We start from the raw sequence: 12,978 nt of genomic DNA, 5'->3' as shown, positions 1-12,978 counted from the left end.
AACAATACAGCACAGCTTGTTTCATGAGAACTGTTCCAATTGTCTTTTTTTTCCTGTGTGAACTTCAAGAGTAATTGCTTCTAAGCATGTGACAGAGACTGGGCCAACTAAAATGGCTTTAGCTGGAACAGACACTTAAGAACTGAATTTGGCATTGATTAGCAGTATAAGAAGTGACAGAACAAGGCACAGCGGGCTAATAATTTATTTACATATATTCCAAACAATTATGAAAGGATGCACGGCATACAAGTAGTGAGCTCATCCGCCTTCAATTGCAGTTTCTGGAATCAAGAGATTGCAAGTGCTCCATTTTATTTCAAATCTTCCACTTTGGCTGTGGTACACCTATTAATGTATGACTAATTCCTGGACATGAACTCGAGGATAGTGGATGTAAGTTTTTCCAGACTTTTGGAGTATTGAGGGTTCCGGTGAATGCCGACGGGCCTCTCCAAGTCAAAAGGTGGCGAGCGGGAATCCAAAACACGCCGGGAGAAGGGTTGCACGTCGCGCTGCTGAAACTGCTGCTGCTGCTGCTGCTGGCCTCCTCCTAGGAAGCGTTCGGGAAACTGCGCTCGCTCATCCGGATGACATGTCGTGTACGCCTGTTGCTGACCAAAATCCGCTGAAGGACAGGAGAAAAGGTGACGTTAGATTGTGCAGGTGGACCCGACGTTGTGAGAAGTACGGCCTGTACCTTGGTGACGGTTTCCGTTCAAGTCGCCGGGCTCTCGGCGTCCTTGCTGCTGGTACGCCTGTAGGCCGTCACCCGCGTTGTTCCAGTCTCTTCCTCCTCCGTTGCCTTCCCCGCCAAAAGCGTCTTCAGCTCTTCGGAAGTTGGACTCTTCCCGGTATGTTCTCACGAACGAGGGTTGTGAGGACATCTGCGGGAGTGCGGGACTGTTTTGCTGTTTGAAATCAGAAACGTTCCTCAATGCAGAATTCAGCAGGACGACATTGCTTTCAACAAAGGACGGCCAACGTGTGGTCCACTTTAGCATTTCCATTTGCAAGTCAACCCTCCATCCGTATGAAGAGAGATGATCATGCAAATAATGATGCGCTACCTGTGATTGTGAGAAGCCATCGGGAAACCGCATCGTTCGGCGGGTCTCCTGCTGGAACAATCCACCGCCAGATGCCAGAGGAGCTCTGAGTTTGCCATCTGGGGGTCCGGCGTGGAAACTGTTGCCCAAAAAGTCTTGGAAAGTTAATTCATGATCAAAAAAAAAAGTCACCAATAAATTGCTTACAACTTGTTGGCCACTGCCACCTCCTCAGGCGTGGCATCCGAGAAGCGGCTTTTTCGTTTGCGTCTAGTGGATGCCTCGTTGTCTGAGGGACCATTCATGAAGCGCCGGAATGGCTCCGGGATGGCCGACATGCTCCTGGAATCTTCCCGGAGGGTCTGGAAGTTGGCGGGGCCAGCCGAAAAGGACTCGGCTTGTCGCATTCCGTGATTGTAATCTGTAAACTGCTCTTTAGGCTTCTCTGAAGCTAAGCGAGCAATCATTGCGGGGGGGTTCGGCGCGTTTGTTCCGAGCCTCGCACCGACATCCTTCGCAGAAGACCATCGCTGGACATCTTGTCGTTCCCAACCCTGTTGTGTCTTCTTGTGGGGCTGGACCCCTATTTTTGGTGAGACAGGATTATCCAGACGATAATCTCGCTCCGCAGCCCTCTCCCAGTCGTCGGCCAGCTGCTGATCCCACACGCATGTCGTCGGTCTGCTTCCCGCCGCATTCATCGGGCGAGCCCCGGCCGGGACGAACGAGGCGCCGCTCAGAGGATCTGGCCTAAAATGGCGGCGTTCCGACTCTTGGAATTCCTGCATCCATTGGTGCTGGCCTGAGGAGTTTCGGGGGTCTCTGTTCTGCCTCTGCCATGGGAGAACTACGCAACCAAAGTACGTTAAATTTGACTGTCGAGTAGTCGCTCCATTTTCAATGTTGCCATTTATATCGCCGGTGCATTTATTTACCTATTGTCATTAAGTTTTCCACATTCTTCATTGGCTGTAACATAAACACCGTAAGTATTCGTTTGCCCTCATTGGATGCAAAGACAAAGTTCTTACTTTGGGACATCCGCTTCCGTCCTGCCTGGCGATGATCTCCGCTTTGGTGCGAATCATCTTGCCCGTTTGTAGCACCACCGTATGCTTATCCCATGAAACCAGATCTGGACGCTTTGCCTCCTGCAAGGACACGCCGCTTTGAGTGACACTATTTCAAAAAAACTCTCAGTGCAAATACGAAGCGCATTACAATATATTTCTGCCTGTGTTTTCGTCCGATCACATGATGGATCATTTTCGGCAGGTGCGCGGTGTTATTACAAAGCGTGCACGTATATTGGGGGCCCATACTGGAATGTTCCAAGTTCACGCTCGGCACCTCTTCCAAGAAGTTCAAACCTGAAATGGGAGAACACGATTCTTACGTGGCATCATTGGAAGAGCCGAAAAGTGTGCCGTGTCTTCCTTACCTATTATGGGTTCGTCCAGCTTCAGGTAATCCACGTATTCTAAGATATCCTTAAATTTAGGCACGATTTGTTCTCGGACCGTGTGACCTGACGACACCAAACAAAAATGCATGACGACGGAGCAAAAGTTGAACACATTTTGCTTGCAGAAAATGACGCTGCTTAAATTGTAATCTCTAAAAATAGTGACGTGTCTTGAAATGGTTGTTCATTTTTTTCCCTCGAATTTGACAACGCACATTTATGCTCACAAAAAAAGATGGTGAAATGCGAGCATTGTTGCACGTTAGGACACCCACGTAAGCGACGCCCACAGGCAGAAAAATGCCGAAAGGAAACCCCAAGAATTCTCAACATCTGCTCAAAGGTTTCGCCGACCTTCAAGACCTCGAGAACAAAAGTGAAACCTTCACAGGTATCCATCCATCTGGATAGCATTGCCGAAGAAACCAAATCGGGCTCGGTAAACCCCCCAAAAGAGATTTCTGATCCAGCTTGCGTTATTAAAGTTAAACAAAGAAATGTGGCAACTCTGCAGGAGCCACGTACCGTTTACAGAACGGAAGAAAAGAAAAAAAAAAAGAACACAGCAGAACAAAGCGACAGGTCCTCAAGACAAGAACTCAGTTGAGAAGCAAGTAAGAACAATAAACAATAACAATAAAGAAGCAAGCGTCGGTGACCTGAAAACAAAGCGAAAGGTACTTGAGCCCACAACTGAGCGATGGGGTCCTCGTGAGCACGCTACGGCGGCTAAGGAAGCAAGCCACGGTCACTCGAGACAAGAACCAAGTTTGGGTCCATTCTGCAATAACCGCTCTTCAGGCAATTAAGAACTGAAGACAAGAACCAAGTTGAGGTATTTTAGAACCAATGTACAGCTGCCAGAAAACCAAACGACCAGAACCAAATTGCAGGCACTCAAAAACATAGACAAAAAAAGAACTAAGCCAAAATATTCCAGAACAAGAGCCGAGACACTGAAAAAGCTGTCGGCTGCGAACGTTGCTTTGCTTGCTTTCTCCCTGCGTCACCTCCTTGAAAGAGACAAAAAGGAACCCGGCCACTTTAAAGTTCCTTGAAAAAAATAAATCAAAATAAATCAGAACTTTTGAACTTCAGCTCTTGTGGAGAAAACAAAAAACAAAGCTGATTTGTTAAATGAGAAATGTAGACAGACGAACGCGGTTCCTGTCACCGGTTGCTCGTGGATTTGGTCTCGGTCGAGTTGCGGCGGTCGCGAATGTGTCGGGAACCGATTCCCGGCGACACCTCCGCAAGGAGAGCGTGGCAGAACTCTTGGCAAGTTTCGTCTGATGATTCGCAAGAAAGCTTTCCCAACACAAAGCTCGGACTTCAACGGAAACAAATCGTACATCGAGGCAGATAAATGAGCTCGGTGCATTTCTTGCGACACGGTGGTCTTGGATTTTGTTTCCGGTGAGTTGCGGCAAAGACTTTTGTTCTCTGCAACACCACTTCTATGAAAAGTCCCGAGAGCTCAGGAGAACTTGGCGTGGGGCCCAGAAATTAAGAGTGACGATGAATTAGCAAATTTGAAAGTGCTGGTTGCGCAAACCCAATCGACAGACAAGCAACGGGAGCTGCCTTTGCGCGCGTACCTGGACTTAACGAGCTGACCGAACAGTTGAGCTAACATACGAGGCCATCGCGGACACCACATGACTTGATGGACGATGGCGTCTACTTACCCGCGGCAACGGCGGCATCCTCTTTCTGCCGGGGATGAAAGGAGAGAAAAAAAAAAAAAAAAAATCAATCAGTGCGATGCTGTGGAAGACATCTTTCACAGTTAGGTTGTTTGAAATGTTCATTTTAGGGACAACTCGGGACTTCGAGAAAGTGAATATGGTTGTGGGAGACTGGAATTCAAGAATTTTCATAGTACTGATGAAGAAGGTGAGTGGACAAAGTTGACTCAATTTACCAAGTCCGACATCCTTAGAAAAGTTGCTATAAAGGTACAAAAAAAGAACAAGGTATCGCTTGATGCTTTGAGGTTGGCAGTACTCAAGAGGGTCTGATCCTAAAGGTTCTTATCATGTCTCCAAAAATCCAAGTGAAAGAGACAACGAAAGCCATGCGAAGTTGTAAGAGTAAAGACAGGCCTCGTCGTGGAGCCAAAAAAGGTTGGATTATTTTCCCGAGAGATTGGAGATGGAGCAACACTTTGGGGTTGGAAATTGAGTTGGACTCTGCAGGACACAGATTTGCTTGAGTCTCAAGACTTGACAGATGTACATCAAGACGACTTGAAGCGAGTCAGTACGAGCAATATGGCTGCAGAAAAGAAAAGGTGCTGCGTTCACCTCCTGCCAATTATGCAGAAAAGGAGCGTAATCTTGTCTTTTGTTAACGTGCTCATCAAGACCGCACGTTTTCTTCATGGCTGGTTGACGTTAGGGTGATAAGCTATGTTTATCGTCGTGAAAAGACAGAGAATGTCTTCTCTCTTGCTCGCTTGATTATTGAAAAACGTCCAGATGGCGCTTACTTGCTGTGTCACCCCCTTAGGGCTCCGCCTGCAAAGCTAAAAAACTTTATCCACTGAGTTTGTTGGTGCCATGCATACAAAACTGTGACTCAAGGGGAAGGTGGATAATGGAGAGAAGAGAATTGCAAAGAAAAAGTCTTGACCTGCTTTGCTTTCTGAAGTGTAAAAAAAAAATAAAATACTGCTACTGTCACGAATGATAAAGCAAGCAAAGTCCCCAGAAAATACCACGAGAGCCTGAAGGAATACACACAACACGTTAATGCATGACATGATCACATGGCAAATAGAAGAGCTCACTAAAAAAAAAAAAACTGACATGTGTGAATCTGTTCTCGCAAGTATTTGTATCCTATATTCATTTAAAACTTTGAAAGGATGACAAAATATTGTCTCAAACGGAGCTCTGAACAAGAATAATATTTACGCACCTTTAAGTGTCCCAACGTCGTCACGTGTATCTTAAACAAATTGAGGCCCCTTAAGGATATTTCACACACCTTGAAAAAGTCGAAAAAAAAGTCACCAATCGTACAAAATGACGATGATGCGCCACTGTATCGTGGCTGGCTCGCTTACCGAACATTCCAGAAAGTCCGTTGCCGAGTCATCTTCGTACGGAGTTGTCAAACCGTCCATCTCGTCGTCGTTTAAATTGAAAAGAAATTTGACGACGAGCACTGAGTTTAGCACTTGAGGCTAAGCTAACTAGCACGCAAAAAAAAAAAAACAGGCCTGTGGCTTCAAGTGGAAGCTATTTCAGTTTTAACGGAAATCATTAAATGAAAGACGTTTTGACTAGATTTATGTTAAATAATCCCAGACTACAATTCTATCATTGACCTCAATATTTAACCCTAATAGGAAACAACGTTAATTCGAAAAAACGTGCAGGGGTACGACTTCAAACCATTTCCGGATGTGTACAATAGAATTGAGAAGAAATTGTCACCAATGCCCCCTTGCGGCCTGGCGCAATACTGCATGTCATATATTTATAATAATAATAATATTCCGTTTATTAGTCCCACAATGGGGAAATTTGAGATTCGAACCCAGGCCTCCTGGGGAGACTGGGTCCTGAACGCGGCGCCTTAGACCACTCGGCCATCCTGGCAGCCAACATATTTTACATATTTTTTAAAAAAAATCGTTTATGTAATTAATTGCTTGATTGGCCAATCAGATTTTAGGACACCAACAGAAACAAAGCATACACAGACTTATATATGGAAGGGGGGGTGTTTTTGTTTTTTTAAACAAAACAATGACAAAGAAAAAGGCTTGTCCCATCATTTTATTGTAGCATTGTTTCCATTGATTGCAGCACCAAGTATTATCTACGCTGCGTCCAGATAAAGTGAATGAAAAGTTGTTTTTCAGACTTATCATGCAAATATCACCAGTTATATCCCTACTAAAAAAAGTATAGCAACCACAGTTTACAAACATGACAGTGTATAAAACATTTATTTTAAAACTGCATGAGCATCCGACCAAAAAAATTCAAGTGTTTGTCAACAAATGGGGGGGGCATCACTTTCACAAAGACAAGCAGCATTGAATAGGAATCAGTAACACTCCAACATTGACACAGCCACACATTACTGGTTCCCAAAAACTTTAAACTGTTTCAAATGGAAGGGGGGAAAGAAGAAATAAATAATCATCTTTGAGGAGCAGCTTCCATTTAGTCCTTTGAGCAGAGTTAATCCTGCTGCTCTTCTTCCTTGTCTGAAGTTTGTTCCTCTGCTTCACTTTGACTACAATCCTCATCTTCTTCCTCCTCCTCCTCCTCCTCGAGTGCAAGGCCCTTGATTTCCTCCAGGTTTTCTGGTCCCTTCCCAGTCAGCCTCTGTATCGAAACACGAGCAGCTTTAGTTGAGAGTCCAACGCACAAACGCATCGTGCAGCGTGTACCTCAATCATGTCAGCCATGTGTTGTACGTGGTCGGCCAGCTCGCGCAGCTCCTCGTTGTCGCTCTTAAGGCGAGCAATCTGCTCGTCTCTGGCCTCCATATCTTTATGCAGCTGGTTGGCGTGCAAATTGATTAGAAATGCGTTGGACGAGTTGAGCTTGACGCAAATGTGAGGGGAGACTTAAAAATAATAAAACACAACATTAGGACTCACCATTTCATTCTCCTGTAGAACCTTGAACAAAGCCTTTCGACGCTCTTCTGCAATTTCTTTCCAGTAAGCAGGAGGAGGAGTTTCTACACAAAAACAAGTAAAGTTACCCTGAGACCAATGACTGCAAGCACACAAATGTCTCCTCACCTTTGATCATGAGCTCGTAGGCATCGTTGCTCAAAGTGGAAACGTCTTCAGTCTGTGTTGACTTCACTTCCACTTTGACTCTTTTCAACCCTCTGCTTTGCTGGGCAAGCCACTGTTTACGCTTGGGGATGGCGCCCTGTAACAGCAGAAAAGGCGCACATTTACTTTTCGTTCTCATTTAAAAACCCTACAAATTAATGTGCTGAAAAATACTCACCTGTATGGACTTTCCCAAATTGCTGTTGACTGCCAAGGGCTGGAGGACCTGCAGCGTCGGCATGGAAGAATTCATTGCGCTCTTTGATGTTGGAAAGAAAATGAAAAAAAATTATCAATTTCGAGAGAATAAAAAAAGAAAAGGACCGGTTACAAGAGCAATTCAAAACAATTTTACAGTGGAAACAAATCCCCACCTACAGAACATGGTATAAACCTTTACATTTATGTCCATTTTGTTGCACTTTTATGGAGAATTTACACCCTCATTAAAAATGTAGTTTTTTATTCACCTTGCCGCTAACTTTGGCGTTGTCGTTGTTCTTAGCCGGGCCTTGTCTGATTTTAGCACCGAAATTCATTTTGTTGTCCTCAAGTGGGCTGTGAAAAAGACATTGCAGGTTTAGAACGTTGCATGAAAGATACAAAATGGCGGCGGCTGCCACTCGCATGATAGCCTAGCAAAGGCAACCGACTTGCTTTTTATGCCGCTTGTCAATATCACAGCCACTTAACGAGCACAGACATGATTGAAATGGCGTCACTAGAATGGATTTGCTATTTTCTCGTCAACTTACCGGGAAGACACGAAAAAATGTAAACAAAAAAACTAGGTCGTCTTCAGAAAGACTCGCGCCACTCGCTTAAATGAGTCCCAGTCGGATCACGTGACCACACTCGGTCGTTGGAAACCGGACGTGACGTCGGGTACCTGACGTTTCAAACACACGTCACGTGCCCGTCGCGCTGCCATTTTGGAATAGCTTTCCGATACAAGACGGCTTTGCGAAGCTTGTTGTTTTTCCGTGGCCGTCATTATTCGAACCGAGGGCGAAAAAAAAGCGACGGACCTAGTGTGTGGGGAAAAAAACAAAACCGCTGGAGGCGTAATAATGGGCCCGCCGCCGGGAGACAGATCGCGCCGCACGTCGACTGAAAGAACGGGGGACTCCAGCTGGACCGTCGATTTATCTTGACATGGCATGCGGCAGCACTTAGGGCGACGACCGACAGACCGACGGAGGAAAAGATCCACAACCGCCAAACTTACCAGCTCTTAAAAGCAGGACGGGGCGTTACTTTAGTGCACCGTGTACAATAAAACAAGCCCGAACGGGAGTTGTTGACGACGCGAGCTCAACTTAACTTGTCCTTAGAAACGATGTCGAGCTCACGCGCTAGCTGCCTGTTAGCTTTTTAGCATCGCGCAACACTGGCGACGACGTGTAAGGAAAGATGACCGAGTCGTAACCGAGAAGTTTTCCCCTTCCTAAAAAAAACAAAAACAAAAAAAAAAAGGCACTCGGGCCCCAAAGGAAATAAAATGTAGCTTTGATCGCCGTTTCGTCAGCGGTTAGCCTGCTAGCGCCACTTAGCTAGAGTGCTAAAAATACACCATGACCACCAGCAGCTCTACAACTACCAGGAGCAAGTAGACAGCGAGCCAAAAAAAGCGGCGAGGAAAATGTCAAACAACCTTTGTCGTCGCCTTGTTCCTCTTCCATATGTGCCAACGGCTCCCCGCCATGCTCGTCCATATTCCCGGTCCAGCACACTCAGCCATGGATGAGGGACTCTGAACCCACCACCGAATATATTAGCCCGCTAGTCCTCCATTTCACCAAGCGCCGCTATGGGTTGCTACTGTACGAAGTAATACGACTAATAATAAGCAGCCACATTTTTGCTCTCGTTTATATTTACAAATCTGCTGAAAATTCCGTTGACGGTCAGGAATGCGTCTTAAAACGATGGATTTGTTAACAACCAAACAGGAGATGTAGTCCTTGCCGTAGATCTCCCATTCGCCACCTTTTGAAGAAAAAAACAAACAAAAAAACGTAAACATGACTTGATATGGTGTTGTTTGGTTGAAAAACCTGTTTCAGTTTTGTAGTTGTAGAGCGGCTAGTTCACAGACCTGGTTGGCGCTCCATCGACTATAAGCGCAACCTCCAAAAATTATTAGTGCGAGCAGGTCAAAAAGGAAAGTTGAGACATCGCATCTGACCATGGGGGATCCCACCACGCGACGAAACCAAACCAGAAATCGTCTCCGCGCGCAGCTGCGGAAGAAACGGGAATCGTTGGCCGATCAGTTCGATTTCAAGATTTACATCGCCTTTGTTTTCAAGGACAAGGTTGGTGCGCGCATAAGACATATAACCTGTCCAAATGTTTGATCGCCACCTCATGCGTTTATTTGGCTGTCCCAACAGAAAAAGAAGTCGGCGCTCTTCGAGGTGGCCGAAGTGGTGCCGGTGATGACCAACAACTACGAGGAGGACATCTTGCGAGGTGTGCGGGATTCCCGCTACTCCCTGGAGAGTTCAATAGAGCTCCTGCACAAGGATGTGGTGCAGCTCCACGCCCCCCGATACCAGTCCATGCGAAGGGTACGCTCAATCGACACTTTCATTTAGTCCTAAATTGGGACTTGCTTGTATACCTAAAATTCTGGACAGCAAAACGCACTTAATATATGGTACCTCGAGGAGAAAAATGCAGTGAGCTAATGCTGGCGTTCTCTCTCAATGGCAGGATGTGATCGGCTGCACGCAGGAGATGGACTTCATCCTTTGGCCGCGCAATGACATCGAGAAGATCGTCTGTCTGCTCTTCTCCAGATGGAAGGGAGCCGACGACGAGCCCTTCAGGCCCATTCAGGTCAGAACTTTGCATGTGGACCGGTGGCGGCAAGGACGCGTTGGCCGACAAAAGTCATACGATTACCTGGAAACAAGCCGTTATTACAACTACTGGCGAACAATTTGTAACATTTTGGCAGAAAAATCACCGCCCATTAAAAAAAAAAAAAAAAAATTGACGTCTATGCAAAAATCTGAGTTTTGGATGCCACACGTTAGCGTCCAGGCACTTCTCAAGTTGTCTCGTTATTTCAGGCCAAGTTTGAGTTCCAGTACGGCGACTACGAGAAGCAGTGCTTGCACGCGCTCACTCGCAAGGATAAAGCTGGAATGATCATGAACAACCCGGCGCAGTCCGTCTTTCTTTTCATGGATCGACACCACCTACAGGTCTGCACCCCGATATTTCTTTTTTAAGTCATGCTGCAAAAAGCTAACATAAAGAATATTGTAATTGCCTCTACATGCCACAAGATGGTGCCAAATGACCTCTGTTGAAATGTTTATGATGTTGGCATTAATTTTGTGTTGGCAGACTGTTAAAAGCAAGGCGACGGTGCTGAAGCTGTGCAGCCTGTGCTTGCACCTCCCCCAAGATCAGCTGACCTGCTGGGGCGTGGGCGACGTCGAGGACCACCTCAGACCTTACATGCCCGACTAGGGGTGGGGGATGCCCTCAAAAGCCCCCTCCCAATCCTGCATCCCTCTCAATCCTGCCTTCAGAAGCCATTTTGATGTTCTCATTCTCCCCCCTCTTCTTCTTCTTCCTCCTCCTCCCTCCCTCCCTCATTCCTGTTCAGTCATCCATTTTGTTTTGCGTCAACCTGCACGAACATTGATTTGGAACGATTGGTCGCCGTCACAGCGGCAGGCAGGAACTCTTCTTTTATGTTGGAAGAGAGCAAGAGAAACACGGACATGTCGTTTATCCCTGTCACAGGAGAAGAGGTGTTTTTTGTTTTTTTGATTTGTCGTTTCTGGGGAAACCAGCTTTGGGGTGTAACACATTTGTAATAACACCACAAACAATAGGACGTCCAATCAAATGTGCCGTTATCGCTTCTTTGCTGGACCTTTTGGGGGTGTTACGCTTGAATCACTACTGATGTTTGATTTGGGATGCGGGCTCTTTCAATGATGACAATAACAATGCACCTAACTAAAGCAAACTAACATTTTGTGTTTTGATTGGATATAAATTGCTTGTCAAAGATTTTTTTTCCATGTTCATGACTCAAGTGTGTCCAATTGAAGGTTTGAGGCTTCTTTTTTTTTTTGTTCTGTTGATCATTATGCTGAGTATATATCTCAATACAAATTGTCAATGCAACAATCGTCTCCACTTTTTCTTTTTAATTGTTATTGCATGACTATTTACAATTTATGACCTCCTGCCTTGCAAAAATCTCAATGGCGCTTTTTTTTTTTTTTTTAATTTGTACAAATTTAACACGACTGTGATTTACAATTTAAGGCAGAAATGAGAACTTTTAAAATAGGTGTTGTACTTGTTGACTTCACCGGCCCCGAAGATGAACGCGAATGCGGACCCGCTTAGCTGCTGCCGAGGTGTTTGGTGTGCCGTCCCTGCGCGATCAACTTTCCCGTGGCCTTGACGGTCAAGTCCACGGTGGAGAACGCCAACGTGCGTCCTTCCTTCAGCACCTGAGCCGTGATCAGCACGTCTTCACCCAGCTTGGCCGCGTTCATGTAGCTGCATAAACGCATATGAGGAAAAGTCAGCACCTTTTTTGAGGGAGCGCAAATGGCAAATCTTACAGGTAAATGATGAGTTAAAAGCTAATTTTACATGAACATTTTAAACAACTAATTTCAGTTGAAAATTTAAGGGTAAAAAATAATTTTGGGAAAAAGTTTGCAATGCATTTTAGAAATGATCCTTTCATTGAAATCAAACTAAGTTGATTAAAATAAATGCACTTTTTACATTCGGGGGGAAATAATGAGAAATTTATCATGAAATAATTTAAAAAAAAGAGTAAAAATAGTTTTATGAAAAAAAAAGTTTTGAGTGAGAAACTTCCAATAGAAATATTAGTGAATAGAGTGATAAATTTGTGAGAAGCAGAAAATGTCATGAGAAAAAAAAGGCAGTTTGGAGGAGATAATTTGCATTAAAAAACGCATTTTAACACGGAAAATCATTTGAGTAAATGTTACAAATATAAATACAGTTTAAGAAAAATTAACATTTTAGAATAATAATTAAGAGGTGGGGCAGTTTATGAGAAAAAACAGGACAAACAACATTTTCAAAACCAGTCAACCACAATATTGTTTGTTTGTTTTTTTTTTGTTCTAATGCACTAAGATAATTTGAAGAGCATCTTACGTGATATTCATGTCAACGCTGACTCCGGGCGACCCCCTGTCGCTGTTCATGATGGCCATGGTGGAGATGACGTCCACCAGGGTGGCGGTGAGGCCCCCGTGCAGCGTCCCGAAGCCGTTGGTGTGCTCCTCCGCCACCCGCATCTCGCACACCAGCTTGCCCGGCGCCGCCGACACCAGCGCCACCTGCACAAGACATGAACGCCCACCTCAACTTCTGGAAATGTTCCGGTTGTTGTTGTTTTTGTTGACTTGCCAAAATAAACACCTTGTCAAGGACTCTGTCGAAGCCTGGCTTGTCTTTCATAGCCCGCATTATTTGTTTGATCACATTTAAAGACTGCGATGCCATGCTAACGAAATGAGGAAAAACGAACTACCGGTACCTGCAATGTCAAATACAATCCGGAAGTTATTCCGTTTCAAACATTTCCGGGTGGAAACACGAGTAGAAAGATGGCCACAACCACAAAACAA

General features: G+C 45.2%; 4 protein-coding genes across 12 annotated transcripts; 1 reads left to right on the top strand and 3 right to left on the bottom strand.

Annotated features, from left to right (window-relative positions):
* Nucleotides 1-191: 191 nt before the first annotated feature.
* Nucleotides 192-5,959, bottom strand: LOC148321916 (uncharacterized). Of its 6 annotated transcripts, none has more exons than XM_088278453.1 (11): nt 5,585-5,955; nt 5,437-5,505; nt 4,203-4,227; nt 2,491-2,577; nt 2,271-2,419; nt 2,081-2,200; nt 1,985-2,018; nt 1,257-1,896; nt 1,071-1,188; nt 701-887; nt 192-628 (listed from the first exon to the last, which is right to left on the bottom strand). In XM_088278453.1, exons 1-11 carry the CDS (start codon nt 5,642-5,644, stop codon nt 363-365), a joined length of 1,755 nt encoding a protein of 584 aa, XP_088134579.1. In that variant the 5' UTR covers nt 5,645-5,955; the 3' UTR covers nt 192-362. The 6 variants fall into 6 exon arrangements, with proteins under 6 accessions (XP_088134579.1, XP_088134578.1, XP_088134580.1 ...); XM_088278452.1 differs by having other exon boundaries at nt 701-911; nt 5,585-5,954; XM_088278454.1 differs by lacking the exon at nt 1,985-2,018 and having other exon boundaries at nt 701-911; nt 1,257-1,882; nt 5,585-5,956.
* Nucleotides 5,960-6,287: 328 nt separating this feature from the next.
* gmnn (geminin DNA replication inhibitor) lies at nt 6,288-9,127 on the bottom strand. 2 transcript variants are annotated; one of them, XM_088318825.1, is made up of 7 exons: nt 8,979-9,127; nt 7,795-7,882; nt 7,503-7,583; nt 7,286-7,421; nt 7,139-7,221; nt 6,926-7,036; nt 6,288-6,860 (listed from the first exon to the last, which is right to left on the bottom strand). In XM_088318825.1, the coding sequence occupies exons 2-7, from the start codon at nt 7,861-7,863 to the stop codon at nt 6,714-6,716; spliced, it is 627 nt and encodes a 208-aa protein (XP_088174951.1). In that variant the 5' UTR covers nt 7,864-7,882; nt 8,979-9,127; the 3' UTR covers nt 6,288-6,713. The 2 variants fall into 2 exon arrangements, with proteins under 2 accessions (XP_088174951.1, XP_088174950.1); XM_088318824.1 differs by lacking the exon at nt 8,979-9,127 and adding an exon at nt 8,080-8,224.
* c16h6orf62 (chromosome 16 C6orf62 homolog) lies at nt 8,231-11,482 on the top strand. The gene is made up of 5 exons (XM_088318823.1): nt 8,231-9,642; nt 9,721-9,897; nt 10,043-10,168; nt 10,405-10,539; nt 10,685-11,482. The coding sequence occupies exons 1-5, from the start codon at nt 9,514-9,516 to the stop codon at nt 10,808-10,810; spliced, it is 693 nt and encodes a 230-aa protein (XP_088174949.1). The 5' UTR covers nt 8,231-9,513; the 3' UTR covers nt 10,811-11,482.
* acot13 (acyl-CoA thioesterase 13) lies at nt 8,255-12,914 on the bottom strand. 3 transcript variants are annotated; one of them, XR_015846902.1, is made up of 5 exons: nt 12,770-12,914; nt 12,503-12,687; nt 11,658-11,863; nt 9,423-10,234; nt 8,255-9,313 (listed from the first exon to the last, which is right to left on the bottom strand). XR_015846902.1 is itself a non-coding variant. In XM_088318827.1 (3 exons), the coding sequence occupies exons 1-3, from the start codon at nt 12,851-12,853 to the stop codon at nt 11,704-11,706; spliced, it is 429 nt and encodes a 142-aa protein (XP_088174953.1). In that variant the 5' UTR covers nt 12,854-12,914; the 3' UTR covers nt 11,488-11,703. The 3 variants fall into 3 exon arrangements, 1 of the variants encoding a protein (XP_088174953.1); XR_015846903.1 differs by having other exon boundaries at nt 11,700-11,863; XM_088318827.1 differs by lacking the exons at nt 8,255-9,313; nt 9,423-10,234 and having other exon boundaries at nt 11,488-11,863.
* Nucleotides 12,915-12,978: the final 64 nt, after the last annotated feature.

Source organism: Idiotropiscis lumnitzeri, chromosome 16, assembly GCF_059441095.1.
Source record: "Idiotropiscis lumnitzeri isolate Australia: NSW breed Sydney's pygmy pipehorse chromosome 16, RoL_Ilum_1.0, whole genome shotgun sequence".
NCBI lineage: Eukaryota > Metazoa > Chordata > Actinopteri > Syngnathiformes > Syngnathidae > Idiotropiscis > Idiotropiscis lumnitzeri.
Note: the sequence above shows the minus strand (reverse complement) of the source record. Positions and strands in the feature narration are given on the sequence as shown.